Below are 23,361 nucleotides of genomic sequence, written 5' to 3' on the forward strand. Positions count from 1 at the left end.
AATTCTTAAGGGGTTGGACAGGCCAGATGCAGGAAGATTGTTCCCGATGTTGGGGAAGTCCAGAACAAGGGGTCACAGTTTAAGGATAAGGGGGAAGTCTTTTAGGACCGAGATGAGAACGTTTTTTTCCACACAGAGAGTGGTGAATCTGTGGAATTCTCTGCCACAGAAGGTAGTTGAGGCCAGTTCATTGGCTATATTTAAAAGGGAGTTAGATGTGGCCCTTGTGGCTAAAGGGATCAGGGGGTATGGAGAGAAGGCAGGTACGGGATACTGAGTTGGATGATCAGCCATGATCATATTGAATGGCGGTGCAGGCTCGAAGGGCCGAATGGCCTACTCCTGTACCTATTTTCTATGTTTCTATGTTTCTATGACAATAAACTAAACTCAAACAAAAACTAATACATGGGTTTAAATCTCACCATGGTGGCAGGGCACTTTAAATTCAAGTAATTAGAGTTGGAATTAAAGTAACTACCATGAGCAATGGTGACCAAGAGATTATTACACTGCCTGAGGAGCTGGTGAATAATTTGAACAATTTAAAATTAGATCTTAGCTGCCTTTCAGTGGAATGTCCGCATTCTCCTGGGTGATTTCCCTGAATAATGAACTGTGATCACAACTCCTGAAGTCTCAGGAAAGTTAGGAATAAGGAGGTGGACACAGAATGCTGGAGTAACTCAGCGGGTCAGGCAGCATCTCTGGAGAGAAGGAATGGTTGATGTTTCGGGTCGAGACACTTCTTCAGACTGATGTCAGGGGAGGGGGCGGGACAAAGATAGGATGTGGTCGGAGACAGTAAGACTAGCGGGAGAACTGGGAAGGGGGAGGGGATGGAGAGGGAAAGCAGGGACTATCTGAAGTTAGAGAAGTCAATGTTCATACCGCTGGGGTGTAAACTACCCAAGCAAAATGTGAGGTGCTGTTCCTCCAATTTGTGGTGGGCCTCACTCTGACAACGGAGGAGGCCCAGGACAGAAAGGTCAGATTGGGAGTGGGAGGGGGAGTTGAAGTGCTGAGCCACCGGGAGATCAGGTAGGTTAAGACAGAATAAGGAGATCTGGATCTTGGGAGAAAGTATGAAATTGGGGATGGGAAAATTATATTATTGGGCAGGATCTAGGAGAGCAAAATGGGACACAAAGTGCTGGAGTAACTCAGCAGGTCAGGCAGCATCTCTGGAGAACATGGGACAGGTGAGGTTTTTGGTCTGAAGATGGGTCCCGACCGAAAACGTCACCTGTCCCTGTTCTCCAGGAGTAGCTGCCTGACCCACTGAGTTACTCCAGCACTGCTGTTTAGTTTAGCGATACAGCGTGGAAACAGGCCCTTCGGCCCACCGAGTCCCCGCCAACCGGAGATCACCCATTCACACTAGTTCTATCCTACGCACTGGGGACAATTTACAGAAGCCAATTAACCGATAAACTGCACATCTTTGGAGTGTGGTAGGAAACCGGAGCTCCTGGAGAAAACCCACATGATAACAGGGAGAATGTTCAAACTCCGTACAGACAGCACCTGTAGTCAGGATCGAGCCTGGGTCTCTGGCGCTACAAGGCAGCAACTCTACCACTGCGCCATTGCGCGGCCCTCTACGTTTTGTCTTTTTTTTTAAACCAGCATCTGCAGTTCCTTGTGACTGCTCTCAATGACGTGCAAGGCGTTAGGTTAATTAGGAACTGTTAATTAACCCTGGAATGTTTGGGGAATTAATGGGCATGTATGATAGATGGAAATCTATCCTATTACCATCTATCTCAAGAGAGCTAGCTGGCTCGAAGGGCCGCATGGCCTACTCCTGCACCTATTGTCTATTGACTTGATGGGCCAAATGGCCTCCTTCGCTTTAAGGAAATATCTTTGTGAAGCGTCAACATAATGAATAGTTCCTCATGGAGGAGAAACTAGAACAGGGGTCAGTGTTTAAAAATAAGAGTTTGTTCACTAAAGATGGTGATGACCCAAATAACTTCCTCTCAGGGGATCATGAATCATTGGATCGCTCTTCATCAAAGGGCAGTGGAAGTAGAGATTTCAACTTTTTTTACGTTCTTGATAAGCACACAGTGAAAGGTCACAGATTGGCACAAAATGCTGGAGTTACTCAGCGGGTCAGGCAGCATCTCAGGCGAGAAGGAATGGGTGACGTTTCGGGCCGAGACCCTTCTTCAGACAAAATGTCACCCATTCCTTCTCTCCAGAGATGCTGCCCGTCCCGCTGAGTTACTCCAGCATTTTGTGTCTACGGTTTAAACCAGCATCTGCAGTTCCTTCCGACACCGTGAAAGGCCACCACAGGTAGACGGGAATATGGAGTTGAGAACAAAGTCAAATCTGGCATGATATTAAATTATTCAAGAGGCCAAACAGACTGCTCTCCACCCAGTCCAAATGTTTGAGTCTGGTTTATGAGTTCCAGACCCGCTCTGTCCTCTAAACTGTGGAAAGCTAGCTTGAGGTTGTAGCATAGTACTGATGGAATCCTGCTCTATCCAAGTTTAGAGATACAGCATGAACACTTGGATCTTCGGCCCAGCAACGAGGAAGGCAGGAGCCTCACATTCAGTGCCAGAGTAGGTACCAGAGCACCCAGAGTAGGTACCGGAGCACCCAGAGTAGGTACCGGAGCACCCAGAAGAAACCTATGTAACCGCAGGGAGAACATGCAAACTCCACACTGACAGTATCAGAGGTTAGAATTGAACTTCAGGCGCTGGAGCTGTTGGGCAGCAGCATTATTCAGTTTAGTTTAGTGTCACGTGTACCGAGGTACAGTGAGAAGCTTTTGTTGCGTGTAACCAGTCAGCAGAAAGACAATACATGGTTACAATCGTGCCTTGAGTTGAGTTGAGTATAGGAGCAAAGAGGTCCTTCTGCAGTTGTACAGGGCCCTAGTGAGACCGCACCTGGAGTACTGTGTGCAGTTTTGGTCTCCAAATTTGAGGAAGGATATTCTTGCTATTGAAGGCGTGCAGCGTAGGTTTATTAGGTTAATTCCCGGAATGGCGGGACTGTCATATGTTGAAAGACTGGAGCGACTAGGCTTGTATACACTGGAATTTAGAAGGATGAGAGGAGATCTTATCGAAACGTATAAGATTATTAAGGGGTTGGACACGTTAGAGGCAGGAAACATGTTCCCAATGTTGGGGGAGTCCAGAACCAGGGGCCACTGTTTAAGAATAAGGGGTAGCCCATTTAGAACTGAGATGAGGAAAAACTTTTTCAGTCAGAGATTTGTAAATCTGTAGAATTCTCTGCCTCAGAAGGCAGTGGAGGCCAATTCTCTGAATGCATTCAAGAGAGAGCTAGATAGAGCTCTTAAGGATAGCGAAGTCAGGGGGTATGGGGAGAAGGCAGGAACGGGGTACTGATTGAGAATGATCAGCCATGATCACATTGAATGGCGGTGCTGGCTCGAAGGGCCGAATGGCCTCCTCCTGCACCTATTGTCTATTGCCTTTTAGTGTACAGATACATGATAAGGGAATAACGTTTAGAGCAAGGTAAAGCCAGCAAAGTCCGCTCAAGGTTAGTCCAAGGGTCACTAAAGAGGTAGATAGTAGTTCAGCACTATCTAGTAGGGGGTGGCGAGGTGGCGCAGTGGTAGAGTTGCTGCCTTACAGCGCTTACAGCTCCGTAGACCAGGTTCGATCCCAACTACGGGCTCTGTCTGCACGGAGTTTGTACGTTCTCCCCGTGACCGCGTGGGTTTTCTCCGAGATCTTCGGTCTCCTCCCACACTCCAAAGACGTGCGGGTTTGTAGGTTAATTGGATTGGTGTAAGTGTAAATTGCCCTAGTGTGTGTAGGATAGCGTTAGTGTGCGGGGATCGCTGGTCGGTGGGGACACGGTGGGCCGAAGGGCCTGTTTCCGCGCTGTATCTCTAAGCTAAACTACTCTGCTCTCTGGTTGTGGTCGGATGGTTCAGATGCCTGACTATCTCTGTATCACTACGCCTGCCAAGGACACAAATAGAAAAGAGCTTCCCTTAAATTTTCTTTTTTTAATAACAGTACGGTCGAAAGGAATGATTGAAATTGCCAGAATAAAACGGAGTGGATAATAAAAGATATGAAGATGCCTTTTCACCTTTTATTCTGATGGAGGTCATCCATTCTTAATGTAGTATATTTTAATCTTTTATTTGAACAAAGGGGTGCATTAAGGATCCCTTTTCAAATGGCCATGTTTTGTAGTTTTACCCAAGATTGCCGATCTGAAGCAGTCCCAATTATAACTCAGTACCATGAGAAGATGTATATCTCAATTTTACAGCTCCCCCCCCCCCCCCCCGAGACTCGTCCTTTATGCTGGAGAGTGAATTATGGTCTGTTTTTTAAGTAACAATATATTAGGATCCAATTTCTTTTAACTGCAGGGTGCAGATTATACAGAGACATTGTTTTTAATACCATTCATGAATGATATTTAACGAAACTTCATTAAAAAAAAATCTTGCCAAGTGGTACAACATGTTTGCCAAACGTAATGGATTAGAGAGATCAGACCAGAAATTCCTTTCCTTAATTAAAAATAATTTAAATCATCATTTACAATAATAAGAAACATTGCAAAACAATACCGATAAACTGAAACACCATAATACAAGAAAAACAAATATTCTCAAATACTGAATATTGAAACGTATAAGATAATTAGGGGATTGGACACATTAGAGGCAGGAAACATGTTCCCAATGTTGGGGGAGTCCAGAACAAGGGGCCACAGTTTAAGAATAAGGGGTAGGCCATTTAGAACGGAGATGAGGAAGAACTTTTTCAGTCAGAGAGTGGTGAAGGTGTGGAATTCTCTGCCTCAGAAGGCAGTGGAGGCCAGTTCGTTGGATGCTTTCAAGAGAGAGCTGGATAGAGCTCTTAAGGATAGCGGAGTGAGGGGGTATGGGGAGAAGGCAGGAACGGGGTACTGATTGAGAGTGATCAGCCATGATCGCATTGAATGGCGGTGCTGGCTCGAAGGGCTGAATGGCCTACTCCTGCACTTATTGTCTATTGTCTATTGTCTATTGTCTATTGAATATTAAACAAGACACAAAATGCTGGAGTTACTCAGCGGGTCGGGCAGCATCCCTGGAGAGAAGGAATGGGTGACGTTGTGGGTCGAGACCCTTATTCAGTCTGAAAAAGTGTCCCTACCTGAGTGGTCACCCATTCCTTCTCTCCAGAGATGCTGCCTGTCCCGCTGAGTTACTCCAACATTTTGCGTCTACCTTCGGTGTAAACCAGCACCTGCAGTTCCTTCCCACACATTACTATTTCACAATCCTTGTTAAGGATGCATTCCATCCCCCGTGGTGCCCAGCGGTCCCGGAAATCCTCCAGGGTGCCCGTGGACAGCGCGTGGTCCCTGTCTAAGAAGAGTAGAAACAATGAACTGCAAATGCTGGTTTACAAATAAAGACACAAAGTGCTGGAGTAACTCAGCGGGTCAGGCAGCATCTCTGGAGAACATGGATAGGTGATGTTTCACAGAGTGCTGGAGTAACTCAGCGGGTCAGGCAGCATCTCTGGAGAACATGGATAGGTGACGTTACACAGAGTGCTGGAGTAACTCAGCGGGTCATGCAGCATCTGTGGAGAACATGGATAGGTGACGTTACACAGAGTGCTGGAGTAACTCAGCGGGTCAGGCAGCATCTCTGGAGAAGCTGGGTAGGTAATGTCATTCAAAACCAAATTGTCACCTATCCATGTTCTCCACAGATGCTGCCTGACCCGCTGAGTTACTCCAGCACTTTGTGTCCTTCTCCACTGCATTTATATGTCCTCCATCAATGATCAGACACAATTTCAAGAGAGAGTTAGATTTAGCTCTTAGGGCAAATGGAATCAAGGGATATGGGGAGAAAGCAGGAAAGGGGTACTGATTTTGGATGATCAGCCATGATCACATTGAATGGTAGTGCTGGCTCGAAGGGCCGAATGGCCTCCTCCTGCACCTATTATCCATGTTTCTTTGTTTCCAGCAGAAAGCTGCAGCTTTGGGTTAACCTAGGATTGATGAATAAATAAGAAAGTGCTGCACATGTTAATTGCAGATTGTTTAATTCATAGCTTATATTTCACCAGAGCTGCTTTCCAATAGATTTTGAGTTGTGGTTGGAACCGAGATTGATTGCTTACAATATATGCAATAGTCATTTACAAAAAAGATGAATGAGAAAGTAGTCATCTCCCTGGAGGTGCATCTTTCTCCACTGTGAAATAAATTGTTCTCTTTTGTGGAATTAACAGTAAGTGTTTGGAAGAACATGGGATAATTCAATCAGAAGCACACTGTGGCTGGTTTGTAGATGTTGTACATTAAGATTGAAAAAGGTTTCTATTATGGAATTATAAAAAACTTTATGCCACAAGTCTAACCATAATTTTCACAAAAGAGTTAGGCAGCCCATTTGGAGTGTCGAGGGTTGGATCTGTAGTACAGCAGGACATTCCTCTTCGAGCATTGTCCCAGAGCACGTTCAAAGAGAATGCTGGAAGGTTGAGCAAAACTCAAAGTGCTGGGGAAACTCAGCGGGTCAGGCAGCATCTGTGGACGGAATGGACAAGTGACATTTTGGGTCAGGATCCTTCAGTCATCAGCCCGAGCCGAAACGCCGTCTGTCCAACAGTAGCTTGGGACGGTGGCGCAGCGGTAGAGTTGCTGCCTCACAGCGCCGGAGACCCGGGTTCGATCCTGACTACAGGTGCTGTCTGTTCAGAGTTTATACGTTCTCCCCGTGACCTGCGTGGCTTTTCTCCGGGTGCTCTGGTTTCCTCCCACACTCCAAAGACGAACAGGTTTGTAGATTAATTTGACTTCGGTAAAGATTGTAAATTGTCCCTAGTGCGTAGGATAATGCTAGTGTATCCTACAGATCAATGCGTTCAAGTTACTCAGTGTACAATCATTAAATCACAAACCTTGACAATGCAGGTTCCATCACCACCATTAAATCAAGAGCGTTGTGTACTGATCGAGCTTCGAATCAGTACCCCGTTCCTGCTTTCTCCCCATACCCCCTGACTCCGCTATCCTTAAGAGCTCTATCTAGCTCTCTCTTGAATGCATTCAGAGAATTGGCCTCCACTGCCTTCTGAGGCAGAGAATTCCACAGATTCACAACTCTGACTGAAAAAGTTTTAGAGATACAGCGTGGAAACAGGCCCTTCGGCCCACCTTGTTCGCACCGACCAGCGATCCCCGCACACTAACACTATCCTACACACACTAGGAACAATTTACTCTTATCCCAAGCCAATTAAGCTACTGTACGTCTTTGGAGTATGGGAGGAAACCGGAGCACCCGGAGAAAACCCACGCAGGTCACGGGGAGAACGTACAAACTCCATACAGACAGCACCTGTAGTTGGGATCGAACCCAGGTCTCTGGCGCTGCGTGCGGGTGTAAGGCAGCAACTCTACCGCTGCGCCACCGTGACGCCCTTTAACTAAACTCAAATTAAATTCAGCGCCGGGGTGAATTTTGTGCTCGGGTTCTTGAAGTTAGTTTCTGGCCAACTCACTGAGCAAGGTGGCCATTTTAAATCCTGATGATTTCTTCACTTGTCACGAGACTGGATTCTAAATTTATCTTTTGCCACTTGGAAGCTGTTTCCCACTGGGCAATTTCAAGACTTTGATGCACATATCAAAACAATGTGAATAATCCAAAAGGCTTCGTGTGATGTTATTCTTTTCCCCCAAAAATGTGATTTCTCGTTCATTATTTTTAACGTGCACATACAGTGTTTGAATGTCACACTGGAAGTACTAGTGAAGTGTTTGAAAAACAATCCCCTGACGTGACCTATATGTAGGGTTGCCAACTGTCCCGTATTAGCCGGGACATCTCGTATATTGGGCGAAATTAGTTTGTCCCGTACGGGACCGCCCTTGTCCCGTATTAGTTGGGTTGCCAACTTCCTCACACCCAAAGAAGGGACAGAGGATGACGTCACCGCCCCGCGCCCCACGTGACCTCACCCAGCCAGCGGCCACGTGCTCCCGCTCCACCAACGGCGGCCGCCATTGGTGGAGCGGGAGCACGTGGCCGCTGGCTGGGTGAGGTCACGTGGGGCGCGGGGCGGTGACGTCACCTTTTGTCCCGAATTTGGGAGTGAGGAAGTTGGCCACCCTACGAGATAGGGAGATATTTATTCACAAAATGCTGGAGTAACTCAGCAGGTCAGGCAGCATCTCGGGAGAGAAGGAATGGGTGACGTTTCGGGTCGAGACCCTTCTTCAGACTGATAAGTTGATAGGGAGATAAGTTGGAGGGAGAAGGGGAGAAAGACTATTGAATGAATTTCCACCACCTTTTCCCCAGTAACCTTTGATCATTTAATAATTTAAGGGTAATCGTTTAACAAGGTCTCTAAGTGGCTACATGAGGCCTTGTCAAATGACTATTACTAAATTATTAAGCTACCGGTAATTGCTGTGTTCCTCTGTGCCAGCTGCTTCTCCTGAGACTGCCAGGAGATTTGGCTTCCAGTCAAACTTGTTAGCAACGTGACAATATAAAAAGCAAAGTTAGACACAAAAAGCCGGAGTAACTCAGCGGGACAGGCAGCGTCACTGGAGAGAAGGAACGGGTGACGTTTCGGGTCGAGACGAGTCAGGGGGAAGGGAAACGAGAGATATAGACAGTGTAGACACCTGCTGACTTACTCCAGCATTTTGTGAATGAATACCTTCGATTTGTACCAGCATCTGCAGTTATTCTCCTCAAGGTATGTCCACTTTGAAGAAGTTCTCCTCCTCTCTTCGACGAGAGTTTAGCAACATGCTCTCTCGATGCTCCCCCTCTGTGACTTCTCCTGGCCTCCTACTCTACGCTCCCTCTATCTTCCAGTCTCCACCTACATCCTTCCTTTGTCCCGCCCCCCTGACATCAGTCTGAAGAGGGGTCTCGGCCTGAAACGTCACCCATTCCTTCTCTCCTGAGATGCTGCCTGACCCGCTGAGTTACTCCAGCATCTGCAGTTCCTTCCTAAACTAAATCCACCATCTCTGATAACATCATTCTTCTTGTTTCCAGCAGAAGAGGAGGTACTTGAATGACTCCAAAGACAACCTCAACCAAGCCAAGAGCCAGACATCGGCCAAGTGTTTCACCGCTGAGCTGCCTTACCCACGGTGTGACCTTCGAATACGTCTTAGCTGAGATGGACTGAGGAGCCAATCCCAAATGCATTGAGCTGAATCCTTGATCCTTTGATAGACACAAAAAGCTGGAGTAACTCAGCGGGACGGGCAGCATCTCTGGAGAGAAGGAATGGGTGACGTTTCGGGTCGAGACCCTTCTTCAGACCGAGAGTCAGGGGAAAGGGAGTCTAGAGATATGGAAGGGTAAGGTGTGAAAACGACAGATCACGTTTGACTTGAAGCCAAATCTCCTGTCAGTCTCAGGAGAAGCAGCTGGCAACAGAGTAATACATCACGGATTCAAACAATTACCTGTAGCTTAATAATTAGAAATGGGTGACATTTCGGGTCGAGACCATTCTTCAGACTGAGTGTCAGAGGAGAAGGAGATTTCTCACAATCTCTCTACACCGTCCATATCACTCGTTTCCCTCTCCCCTGACTCTCAGTCTGAAGAGGGGGCTCGACCCGAAACATCACCCAATCCTTCTCTCCAGAGACGCTGCCTGTCCCGCTGAGTTACTCCAGCTTTCTGTGTCTATCTTCGGTTTAAACCCTCGTCTGCATTTCCTTCCCACACACATCTTTGATATTTTGCTTGTTTAACCAAACTATTGGCTCCATTATCCTGGGATTTGCTGCAAATGTCACTGTTTACAAGTGAACATGCTGTCTGAAATTAACAATGCAGTTAATTACTTTACAGATTTAGCCAAACCTTTGAACATATTTGTCCACTACGCTCCGAAAACTACGCGGCACGGTAGCGCAGCGGTAGAGTTGCTGCTTTACAGCGAATGCAGCGCCGGAGACTCAGGTTCGATCCTGACTACGGGTGCTGCACTGTAAGGAGTTTGTACGTTCTCCCCGTGACCTGCGTGGGTTTTCTCCGAGATCTTCGGTTTCCTCCCACACTCCAAAGACGTACAGGTATGTAGGTTAATTGGCTGGGTAAATGTAAAAAATAAAAAAAATAAAAAAATTGTCCCTAGTGGGTGTAGGATAGTGTTAATGTACGGGGATCACTGGGCGGCACGGACTTGGAGGGCCGAAAAGGCCTGTTTCCGGCTGTATATATATGATATGATGTGATATGATATGAAAACAAGAAAGATTCTCATTGTGAATGTAGAACATTGTGAAGTTGAAGTTAATTTAGGGAGATATGCTGTAATTGTGTGTGCAGAATGTTTTTTTTTAGCTTTTGTTTTGATTTAATTGCCCTTGAATGTGGTGCTGTTCACAGAGCCAGCTGTTGGCTTTCCCGAAACATCTGCATACTCTTCGCATTCATAATTAGTCATTCCAGTTGTTAAGTCTTCTTTGCTGCCATTTCTTTAGACATACTTTTCATTATCTTTGATTCCGAGTACAGTATTTTCTCGCAGTGTAGACGGCACGGTGGGACAATGGCAGAACTACTGCCTCACAGCGCCGGAGACCTGGGTTCGATCCCGACTACGGGCGCTGTCTGTACGGAGTTTGTACGTTCTCCCCGTGACCTGCGTGGACTTTCTCCCAGATCTTTGGTTTCCTTCCACACTCCAAAGACGTACAAGTTTGTAGGTTAATTGGCTTGGTATATATGTAAAATTGTCCCTAGTGCGTGTAGGATAGTGTTAGTGTGCGGGGATCGCTGGTCGGCGTGGACTCGGTGGGCCGAAGGGCCTGTTTCTGTGCTGTATCTCCTAAACTAAACTAAACTAGCAACTAAACTAGCAGTGGAAAGCTGCATTAGATCAGGGGTTCCCAACCTTTTTCACCCCGTTTACCCCATTGCAATTTTTCGATAGTAAATTTACCCCCACCCCGTTTTGTTCAGTAATTTGAGTTTATACTTCAACCGCAATAAAGCAACCGACAAAGGGGAAATTTTAAAATACTGGTTTTAACATTATTATATTAAGTTCAAATAACAATAATAATAGCACGTAGCAACGTTATTTCACTTATTTATGAACAACTAATGATGAACAGATAGATACCAGTATACCAGAACCAAACACAATCAATCAATAGGTACAAATCCAGAATCAACACATAATTTTACCCCAGGATAAATTTCCCCCAGGTTGGATAAATATATTTTGGGTGGGGAGGGGGGGGGATGTTCTTTAATTGGCTGATCGTCAAAGGGGCAGAGTCATATTTAGCACATTAAATTATTCATATTAAATTTCCATCTATTAATTTAGACAATAGACAATAGGTGCAGGAGGAGGCCATTCGGCCCTTCGAGCCAGCACCGCCATTCAATGTGATCATGGCTGATCATTCTCAATCAGTACCCTGTTCCTGCCTTCTCCCCATACCCCCTGATTCCGCTATCCTTAAGAGCTCTATCTAGCTCTCTCTTGAATGCATTCAGAGAATTGGCCTCCACTGCCTTCTGAGGCAGAGAATTCCACAGATTCACAACTCTCTGACTGAAAAGGTTTTTCCTCATCTCAGTTCTAAATGGCCTACCCCTTATTCTTAAACTGTGGCCCCTGGTTCTGGACTCCCCCAACATTGGGAACATGTTTCCTGCCTCTAACGTGTCCAACCCCCTAATAATCTTATATGTTTCGATAAGATCTCCTCTCATCCTTCTAAATTCCAGTGTATACAAGCCTAGTCGCTCCAGTCTTTCAACATATGATAGTCCCGCCATTCCAGGAATTAACCTAGTAAACCTACGCTGCACGCCCTCAATAGCAAGAATATCCTTCCTCAAATTTGGAGACCAAAACTGCACACAGTACTCCAGGTGCGGTCTCACTAGGGCCCTGTACAACTGCAGAAGGACGGAGGGGAGGGGAGGGGAGGGGAGGGGAGGGGAGGTCTAGTCGACCAAGCAATGGCCAACAAACACAAGTGGCAGCTAGGGAGAGGGGAGGTAACCTCGCGCTGACCAAGCACAACCTGTTGGTGGTGGCGACCCGAAGACACAGGGGCCCCGACGTGAGCCGCAATAGCAGCCGCTTCAAGTGGACCATCAGGTGGGTGAACAGGGGCTCAAGATGGCACCTTGTGAGCCAGAGTTGGCGTCGCCCGTTCCGTCCGTTATAATCGAAACCCGTTATAAAGGGGTCCTTAAAACGATGGTTAACTGTACAGGAATATTCACTGTTTAACATCTTTCCTTGTTGAAGTCCCCACATTTCAGTGAAATCACCTCTCATTCCTTTTATCTCTTAATCTATTGGCACAACCTGCTCTTAATTTTCCCTTACGGAAATTGCCCTGGTGAACTTTCTCTGAAGTGCCTTCAATTCATAACGTGGAAACAGGCCCTTCGGCCCAACTTGCCAACACTGGCCAACATGTCCCGTCTACACTAGTACACTAATTCAATTGCATCCTTTCCTCAATACGAAGACCAAACAGAAACATAGAAAATAGGTGCAGGAGTAGCCCATTCGGCCCTTCGAGCCAGCACCGCCATTCAATATGGTCATGGCTGATCATCTAAAATCAGTACCCCGTTCCTGCTTTCTCCCCATAATCCCTTGATTCGCCCTAAGACCTATATCTAACTCTCTCGTTTTCAAGTGAATTGGCCTCCACTGCCTTCTGTGGTAGAGAATTCCACAGATTCAAAACTCTCTTGGTGAAAACGTTTTTCCTCATCCCAGTCCTTAAATGCCCTGCCCCTTATTGTACTGATGTACAGCACTTTGGTCAACGTGGGTTGTGTTTAAATGTGCCATACAAATAAAATTGACTTCATATCATATCATCATCATCATATATCTACAGCCGGAAACAGGCCTTTTCGGCCCTCCAAGTCCGTGCCGCCCAGTGATCCCCGTACATTAACACTATCCTACACCCACTAGGGACAATTTTTACATTTACCCAGCCAATTAACCTACATACCTGTACGTCTTTGGAGTGTGGGAGGAAACCGAAGATCTCGGAGAAAACCCACGCAGGTCACGGGGAGAACGTACAAACTCCTTACAGTGCAGCACCCGTAGTCAGGATCGAACCTGTGTCTCCGGCGCTGCATTCGCTGTAAGGCAGCAACTCTACCGCTGCGCTACCGTGCCGTGCGCTACTTGACTTGACTTATTCTCAAACTGTGTGACCCCTGATTCTGGACTCCCCCAACATCGGGAACATATTTCCTGCATCTAGCCTGTCCAATTCCTGAAGAATTGTATATGTTTCTATAAGACCCCCTCTCATCCTTTTAAATTCCAGTGAATATAAGCCCAGTTGACCCATTCTTTCATCTGTAGGTACGATACCAGGTGTGGTTTCACCCACGTCTTGTACTTTTGCAACTAGATGTTTAAAAATAAATTAAAAGTGTGTATTTTATTCCTCTCCTTGTGCAGTGAAATTAAACTTCTCGTTCACATCTCGTGGTTAGATTAACTGTTCAATGTATCTCCCATGGTTAATTTGTTTTGTAAATGCAATCGATGCAAGTGCCCACGTTTGCAATGCAAACTCTTCAGCTGTAAGACTAAGTACTGATGTGGAACATGCCCAATGTTCACCCTTAGACAATAGGTGCAGGAGGAGGCCATTCGGCCCTTCGAGCCAGCACCGCCATTCAATGTGATCATGGCTGATCATTCTCAATCAGTACCCCGTTCCTGCCTTCTCCCCATACCCCCTGATTCCGCTATCCTTAAGAGCTCTATCTAGCTCTCTCTTGAATGCATTCAGAGAATTGGCCTCCACTGCCTTCTGAGGCAGAGAATTCCACAGATTCACAACTCTCTGACTGAAAAGGTTTTTCCTCATCTCAGTTCTAAATGGCCTACCCCTTATTCTTAAACTGTGGCCCCTTGTTCTGGACTCCCCCAACATTGGGAACATGTTTCCTGCCTCTAACGTGTCCAACCCCCTAATAATCTTATATGTTTCGATAAGATCTCCTCTCATCCTTCTAAATTCCAGTGTATACAAGCCTAGTTGATCCAGTCTTTCAACATATGACAGTCCCACCATTCCGGGAATTAACCTAGTAAACCTACGCTGCACGCCCTCAATAGCAAGAATATCCTTCCTCAAATTTGGAGACCAAAACTGCACACAGTACTCCAGGTGCGGTCTCACTAGGGTCCTGTACAACTGCAGAAGGACCTCTTTGCTCCTATACTCAACTCCTCTTGTTATGAAGGCCAGGTGTGGTCTCACTTCATTCCCTTCATTCAGAAAGCTTACTGGAATGTCTGAGACAAATAGTGAAAGGCTTGGATAGAGTGGATGTGGAGAGGATGTTTCCACCAGTGGGAGAGTCCAGGATTAGAGACCACAGCCTCAGAATTAAAGGATGTTCCTTTAGGAAGGAGATGAGGAGGAATTTCTTTCGCCAGAGGGCGATGAATCTGTGGAATTCTTTGCCATAGAAGGCTGTGGAGGCCAAGTCAGTGGATATGTTTAAGGCAGAGATAGATAGATTCTTGATTATTACGGTTGTCAGGGATTATGGAGAGAAGGCAGGAGAATGCGGCCACCATTGGTGGAGCGGGAGCAGGTGGCCGCTGGCTGGGTGAGGTCTCGTGGGGCGATGACGTCACCTTGTCCCGTATTTGGGAGTGAGGATGTTGGCAACCCTAGGTTGGACATAAAGCAGAGGTGAAAAGCCAGAAGGTGTGAGACAAGAGGATTGAGGGGACGTGAATTGTGAAGCTGGAGGAAAGGAAAACCAGACCTGCAGTTCCTCGTTTCTGCATCTCCTGTAGAAATGGATGGACGACATTTTGGGTCGGGGACCAGAGATTCCATTCGGCCCATCAAGTCTACTCCGCCATTCGATCATGGCTGATCAATCTCACCCACCCAACCCCATTCTCCTGGCTTCTCCCCATCACCTCTGACACCTGTACTCATCAATGACACCTGTACTAATCAAGCAGTTCTTCGTGTCTAAAATAAGCCACAATTTCAGCTCATAGCTGATTCTTTTCCTCCATTTAAACTTTTGCAAATTGAAATCACGCCCACAATCCCAGAGCATTTCTTGCCAACCGCAGTGATTTTTGTTTTGTTCGAGGTATAATTCGCAAACATCCTCTGTCAAAATTAGATAAACAGCCAGAAAATCTGCATTGTGAAGTTGTTTGGAGGATTAGCATTGGTCTGGTTGCCTCCTTGAGAATGGAGCCCTTGGAGTTTTGCTTTACGTTCACCTGAGAGGATAGACAGGTTTATGCTTCAAAGTCTTATCTAAAAGTCAGGCGTGTTGACAGCAAACTGCACCCTCAGGACCTTGCTGGCATGTTAGTCTTGACGTTTGCTGTTTTTATTTTGGCGTGGTCTCAACGAGCTCTCTGACTTTGACACCTCTCGTCGCCGACGGTAACCTAGGTTTAGTTTAGTTTAGAGATACAGTGAGGGTCTCGACCCGAAACGTCACCCATTCCTTCTCTCCCGAGATGCTGCCCGACCTGCTGAGTTACTCCAGCACTTTGTGAAATAAATACCTTCGATTTGTACCAGCATCTGCAGTTATTTTCTTATACTACAGTGCGGAAACAGGCCCTTCGGCCCACCGAGCCCGCGCCGACCAGCGATCCCCGTACATCAACACTACCCTACACACACGAGGGACAATTTACACTTACGCCAAGCCGATTAACCTGCAAACCTGTACGTCTTTGGAGTGTGGGAGGAAACCGAATATCTCGGAGAAAACCCATGCGAGAGTCAGGATCGAACCTGGGTGTCTGGAACTATGGGGCAGCAACTCTACCGCTGCGCCACCGTGACGCTTAATCTCAATTACAAAGCACTAGGAACAATTCTGCCTCTCACATTGCCAACGAGAATCTGTAAGCTTTATATAATGAAAGCTATATTGCTATATCTAGCAATCCAGTAACTAGCATTATACACAGTGTAACCGAACTCCAAAACAATCTTCCACTTCTGCTGCATCAGCAGCTCATAAAAGAAGCAAATAGTGACTTCATATCTGTCCAATCTCCACGCAAATATCCTTGTGGGTGATCAGAGGCAGTACATTATTAAATATGTTTAAAATTAGAAGCCATTTGCATTTGTGAGGAGTGGAGTTTAGTCTCAAGGCACATTCCTTGTAAATGCACATACTTAGACAATAGACAATAGGTGCAGGAGGAGGCCATTCGGCCCTTCGAGCCAGCACCGCCATTCAATGTGATCATGGCTGATCATTCTCAATCAGTACCCCGTTCCTGCCTTCTCCCCATACCTCCTGACTCCGCTATCCTTAAGAGCTCTATCTAGCTCTCTCTTGAATGCATTCAGAGATTTGGCCTCCACTGCCTTCTGAGGCAGAGAATTCCACAGATTCACAACTCTCTGACTGAAAAAGTTTTTCTTCATCTCAGTTCTAAAAGGCCTACCCCTTATTCTTAAACTGTGGCCCCTTGTTCTGGACTCCCCCAACATTGGGAACATGTTTCCTGCCTCTAACGTGTCCAACCCCTTAATAATCTTATACGTTTCGATAAGATCCCCTCTCATCCTTCTAAATTCCAGTGTATACAAGCCTAGTCGCTCCAGTCATTCTCAATCAGTACCCTGTTCCTGCCTTCTCCCCATACCCCCTGACTCCGCTATCCTTAAGAGCTCTATCTAGCTCTCTCTTGAATGCATTCAGAGAATTGGCCTCCACTGCCTTCTGAGGCAGAGAATTCCACTTGGCCAATAAACTTATTTATTCATCCATTCATTCATTCATTCATTCATTCATTATACCCCAAACAAAAATAAAATCCTCAAAGTCTCGAAACAAAAAGCACTTACAAATTCACTGTTCTTCTGGAAGAAAATTAGGTTAGAATCATTTGTAGATTTCAAAATTGTGACTGATTCAGTTTTGAACAAGGAGAGTAATATTACAGACCGAGATAGACCAACTCACAAATTATCTGTGGGAAGGAACTGCAGGTGCTGGTTTATACCGAACACAGACACAAAGTGCTGGAGTAACTCAACGGGTCGGGCAACATCTCTGGAGAATATGGACAGGCGACGATTCGGGTTGGAACCCTTCGTCAGACTGCAATCAGTCTGGAGAAGAATACCAACCCGAAACATCACCAACCCATGTTTTCCAGGGATGCTGCTTGACCCACCGAGTTACTCCAGCACTTATTTTCTTTTTTTGTAAACCAGCATCTGCAGTTCGTGCATCTACTCTGGTTCTATGCGCATCTCATAGAACGTAGAACAGCACAGCAGAAGAACAGGCCCTTCAGCCCACAATGTCTGTGCTGAACATGATGCCAAGACCATCACTGATCTAACCACACATGACCAATATCCCTCCATTCCTTGAACATTCATGTGTCTATCCAAAAGTCTTTTAAACGCCGCTAATGTACCTGCTTCCACCACCACCCCTGGCAGCACGTTCCAGGCCCCCACAACCCTCTGTGTAAAAAAACCTGGCTCGCACATCTCCTTTAAACCTTGCCCCTCTCACCTTAAAGCCATGGCGTCTTAGACAATAGACAATAGGTGCAGGAGGAGGCCATTCAGCCCTTCGAGCCAGCACTGCCATTCAATGTGATCATGGCTGATCATTCTCAATCAGTACCCCGTTCCTGCCTTCTCCCCATACCCCCTGACTCCGCTATCCCCAAGAGCTCTATCTAGCTCTCTCTTGAATGCATTCAGAGAATTGGCCTCCACTGCCTTCTGAGGCAGAGAATTACACAGATTTACAACTCTCTGACTGAAAACATTTTTCCTCATCTCAGTTCTAAATGGCCTACCCCTTATTCGTAAACTGTGGCCACTGGTTCTGGACTCCCCCAACATTGGGAACATGTTTCCTGCCTTTAACGTGTCCAACCCCTTAATAATCTTATACGTTCGATAAGATCTCCTCTCAGCCTTGGTGAGACCGCACCTGGAGTATTGTGTACAGTTTTGGTCTCCTAGTCTGAGGAAAGACATTCTAGCCTTAGAGGGAGTACAGAGAAGGTTCACCAGATTGATCCCTGGGATGGCAGGACTTTCATATGAAGAAAGACTGGATAGACTCGGCTTATACTCACTGGAATTTAGAAGACTGAGGGGGGATCTTATTGAAACATATAAAATTCTTAAGGGGTTGGAGAGGCTGGATGCGGGAAGATTGTTCCAGATGTTGGGGAAGTCCAGAACCAGGGGTCACAGCTTAAGGATAAGGGGGAAGTCTTTTAGGACCGAGATGAGAAAACATTTCTTCACACAGAGAGTGGTGAGTCTGTGGAATTCTCTGCCACAGAAGGTAGTTGAGGCCAGTTCATTGGCTATATTTAAGAGGGAGTTAGATGTGGCCCTTGTGGCTAAAGGGATCAGGGGGTATGGAGAGAAGGCAGGTACAGGTTACTGAGCTGGATGATCAGCCATGATCATACTGAATGGCGGTGCAGGCTCGAAGGGCCGAATGGCCTACTCCTGCACCTATTTTCTAAATCTTCTATTTGATTTTTCCATCACGGGACAAAGTTTCTGGCTGTCTTCGGCTATTTGTGCTTCTCATGATTTTATATTCTTCTATCAGGTAGATGATCCATCAATGTGATCATGGCTGATCATTCTTCTATCAGGTAGATGATCCATCAATGTGATCATGGCTGATCATTCTCAGGTGATCTCAGGGCGGCACGGTAGCGCAGCGGTAGGGTTGCTGCTTTACAGCGAATGCAGCGCCGGAGACTCAGGTTCGATCCTGACTACGGGTGCTGCACTGTAAGGAGTTTGTACGTTCTCCCCGTGACCTGCGTGGGTTTTCTCCGAGATCTTCGGTTTCCTCCCACACTCCAAAGACGTACAGGTATGTAGGTTAATTGGCTGGGTAAAATGTAAAAATTGTCCCTAGTGGGTGTAGGATAGTGTTAATGTACGGGGATCACTGGGCGGCACGGACTTGGAGGGCCGAAAAGGCCTGTTTCCGGCTGTATATATATGATATTGTAGCGACCATGGAGAATGGTCTAGGTCGTCGAACCCTCGGATTGGCCAGCGAGGTCACGTGGGAACGCGACCATGGGGATTGGTCCAGGGAAGGACATCGCTGATTGGTCAGCGATGTCATGGGTGCGTTTGGCGCCCGATTGAGTTAGTTCGTTTGAGTCTTCAAGGAAGACAGTAAGTTTATATTGGTTGTCCTGCGACTTGTTGTTTTGATTCTGTATTCGTGTATTGCGGTTGCAATAAACTTCATCTACAACTACAAGTCTCGGACTCGCCATATTGGTGACCCCGAACGTGATCTGGACGATCACCGACTGAGAAAAACCCGACGCCTCGTTGACGATGACTGAGCAGGGCACACCGGAGTCAAGCGCGGCGGACGTTCATCTTCCGTTATTTTGGACGTACGCACCGCAAGCTTGGTTTATCCACGCCGAGGCCCAATTCCATATAAAGAAGGTGTCGGATGATTCCACGAAGTACTTCTACCTCGTCAGCGCGCTATCGCCGGACACAACCAAGCGCGTGATGCGGTTCATAATAAATTCACCTGCGGAAGACAAGTATGAAACCATGAAGAAGGTATTACTGCGGACCTTCGGGTTAAAAAAGCATGGTGGTGCGGCAAAACTTCTGCACCTACCGGAGCTTGGAGACAAACTGCCTTCCGTCCTCATGGCCGAAATGATGGTGCTAGCCGGTGAGCATACGGATTGCCCGATGTTTGAGCAGGCATTCCGCGAAAAACTCCCCGAGGATGTCCGATTGCTGCTTACGGATTGTTCTTTTAAGGACCCCGAAGCATATGCAGCGAAAGCGGACGCGCTCATAGCGGGAAAAAACAAGGCAGGGGATTCCATCAACAAAGTCTCGACCTCGGTGACCACGCCACAGCGACGGCAAGATGGCGCCACGTCTCCCGCCAATTCTCCGAAAGCCCGCCAAAAAGATCCGCACAAGCGCGGCTGGTGCTATTATCACCTACGATGGGGTAACGAATCCCGCAACTGCCGCTTGCCTTGTACCTTCGCGGGAAATGCCTCGGCCGATCGTACATAGGGGCAGTTACGATTGGCCAGAACCGGCGCCTCTATGTCCATGATCGATTCACGGACACAGAATTTTTGGTAGACACGGGAGCCATCGTCAGCATAGTGCCGCCGACCGACCTCGAAACCAGATCGGGTAAGACAGGTCCCACCCTCATCGCGGTGAACGGCAGCCCAATTCGCACGTTCGGTACACGGAAAATGTCCCTGGGTTTAGGCCTCCGCACGTACGAATGGCCATTCATCATAGCCGACGTCAAACAAGCGATCCTGGGCGCAGATTTTCTCTGGGCTTTTTCACTGGTTCCTGATGTCCGCGGTAACGACCTCCGACCTTCCGCCGAAGACGAGCACGTCGCTCCGACAATCGCCTCCTCGCTCAGCCCTACTGTCCAGGCCGTCGTCGCGGCCCCCGACTCATATGCTGCGATTCTGGCCGAGTTCCCAGAGCTGCTCGTTCAACGTTTCGACGCACCTTCGGCTAAACACGGTGTGGTCCATCACATCCACACCGAAGGCCCTCCCGTTTTCGCTCGGGCCAGGAGACTGCCGCCAGACAAACTGGTGGTGGCAAAGGAGGAGTTCAGGAAGATGGAGGAAATGGGAATTGTCCGTCAGTCTGACAGCCCGTGGGCCTCGCCGTTACACATGGTCTCCAAGGCATCTGGGGGGTGGAGGCCATGTGGCGATTATCGGCGTCTCAATGCTGTCACCACGGCTGATCGCTACCCCATACCGCACCTACAGGACTTTTCATCCGGACTGCTCCTAAGCCAGATCTCGGTGCGTCGTCTGCAGAGCTAGTATATGGCTCGACACTTCGAGTACCCGGAGACCTTTTTTCGGACCCTTCAGCCCTGCTCCCTTCGGTCCCATCAGCGTTAGCATCTCTCCGGGAACGGGTGGGCTCCCTGGCTCCAGTGCCGACTTCACGCCATGGGTGTTCCATGGTGCATGAACCGGCTGCCCTGAAAGACTGTGAGTTTGTTTTTCTGCGAAAGGATGCCCATCGCGCCCCGTTGCAGAGGGTCTATCAAGGGCCGTTCCGGGTGTTACGTAAGGGAACGGCTACTTTCACCTTAGACATGGGCGGCAAGAGCGAACTCGTCTCGGTGGCCCGGCTCAAACCAGCCCATTTGGACCCGGATCAACCAGTTTTGGTCGGTCAAACCCCTCGGAGAGGCCGACCTCCGTTAGTTCCGCCCAGTCCAGCAACCCCCGTTCTGACAGTTCCTGCAGGACCTCCCGTTTCGGCAGTTCCTCCAGAGCCCCCCGTGCCGGTAGTTCCTCCAGAACCTCTCGTTCCGGCTGTTCCACCAAGTCCGGAACCTCCGGCTCCTGTGGTTCAGGCTGTCCCTCTCCGTACTCGTTGTGGTCGCGAAATCAGGCTCCCAGCTAGGTTCCGCACCTAGGGTTCTGGGGGGGGTCATGTAGCGACCATGGAGAATGGTCTAGGTCGTCGAACCCTCGGATTGGCCAGCGAGGTCACGTGGGAACGCGACCATGGGGATTGGTCCAGGGAAGGACATCGCTGATTGGTCAGCGATGTCATGGGTGCGTTTGGCGCCCGATTGAGTTAGTTCGTTTGAGTCTTCAAGGAAGACAGTAAGTTTATATTGGTTGTCCTGCGACTTGTTGTTTTGATTCTGTATTCGTGTATTGCGGTTGCAATAAACTTCATCTACAACTACAAGTCTCGGACTCGCCATAATATGATATGATAGTACCCCGTTCCTGCCTTCTCCCCATACCCCCTGACTCCGCTATCCTTAAGAGGTCTATCTAGCTTGAAACCAAACAGGTACGGAACGACACGGTGGCGCAGCGGTAGAGTTGCTGCCTTACAGCGAATGCAGCGCCGGAGACTCAGGTTCGATCCTGACTACGGGTGCTGTCTGTACGGAGTTTGTACGTTCTCCCCGTGACCTGCATGGGTTTTCTCCGAGATCTTCGGTTTCCTCCCACACTCCAAAGACGTACAGGTATGTAGGTTAATTGACTGGGTAAATGTAAAAATTGTCCCTAGTGTGTGTAGGATAGTGTTAATGTGCGGGGATCGCTGGGCGGCGCGGACTCGGTGGGCCGAAGGGCCTGTTTCCGCACTGTATCTCTAAATCTAAAAAAATTTAAAAAATAAAAATCTGTGAAATCCAGTCATTTTAATTTTAACACTTGGGTTCTGCAAAAGACACAATTATCCTGTTGATTTACTGACAGGCCTGTTATGAGATTGTATACCCATGAATATTTTAAAATCTCTTTTCTATAGCTATGAGTTATGGATAATAAAAAAAAGCTCTCAATTTAAGGGTTCTGTATAAAAGAATACGTGATGAGACACAGATTTTGTTTTTAAAGTGACAGATGAAAACTTGTTCAAGTGATAATGTTTCTTTGAAGGGCCAAAATAAAGACTTACATCACCTATGGAATGAATTGTGAATGGCCTGCTGGCCTGAAGCACTCTGGAAACCCATCATTCTCTGCTCTGTGTTCTCCACAAGTTTAAATAGTTTAGTTGAGTTTAGTTTATTGTCACGTGTACTGAGGTACAGTGAAAAGCTTTGGTTGCGTGCTAACCAGCCAGTGGAAAGTGTCTTATCTGCAGTTCTTTCCCACACAGTGGACAATCTGCATCCTTTAAGTTTACTTTTGTTGACCAGAGGTGGTTTACCAGAAGGGTGTAGAGCTTTAAGACTATCAGAGGTTTACCAGGTTGGATGGACCTGGATTGCTGCCTGGGGCATGTACTTCATCCCATTTCCAAGGAGATTGATCTTTCCCTCTCAACCCCATTCTCCTGCCTTCTCCCCATAAGCATCGACACCCTCACTTATCAAGAATCTGTCAGTCTTTGAAAATACCCACTGACTTGGCCTCCACAGCCTTCTGTGGCAAAGAATCCCACAGATTCACCACCCTCTGACTCAAGAAATTCCTCCTCATCTCCTTCCTTGAGGAACGTCCTTTCATTCTGAGGCTGTGACCTCTAGTCCTAGACTCTAGTCCTAGGCTTGTATACACTGGAATTTAGAAGGATGAGACGGGATCTTATCGAAACGTATAAGATTATTAAGGGGTTGGACACATTAGAGGCAGGAAACATGTTCCCAATGTTGGGGGAGTCCAGAACCAGGGGCCACTGTTTAAGAATAAGGGGTAGGCCATTTAGAACAGAGATGAGGAAAAACTTTTTCAGTCAGAGAGTTGTGAATCTGTGGAATTCTCCGCCTCAGAAGGCAGTGGAGGCCAATTC

At 47.3% G+C, this 23,361-nt stretch overlaps 1 protein-coding gene across 3 annotated transcripts in view; it reads left to right on the top strand.

Annotated features, from left to right (window-relative positions):
• LOC144610848 (CD276 antigen-like) overlaps positions 1–9,912 on the top strand; it is a 110,972-nt gene extending 101,060 nt beyond the window's left edge. For all 3 annotated transcript variants that reach the window (XM_078429816.1, XM_078429817.1, XM_078429818.1), the window contains exon 9: positions 9,056–9,912. In XM_078429816.1, the coding sequence (XP_078285942.1) occupies positions 9,056–9,078 (23 nt within the window). In that variant the 3' untranslated portion in view covers positions 9,079–9,912. The remainder of the gene's footprint in view (positions 1–9,055) is intronic.
• Positions 9,913–23,361: the final 13,449 nt, after the last annotated feature.

The sequence above is a fragment of the Rhinoraja longicauda genome, chromosome 38 (assembly GCF_053455715.1).
Source record: "Rhinoraja longicauda isolate Sanriku21f chromosome 38, sRhiLon1.1, whole genome shotgun sequence".
NCBI lineage: Eukaryota > Metazoa > Chordata > Chondrichthyes > Rajiformes > Arhynchobatidae > Rhinoraja > Rhinoraja longicauda.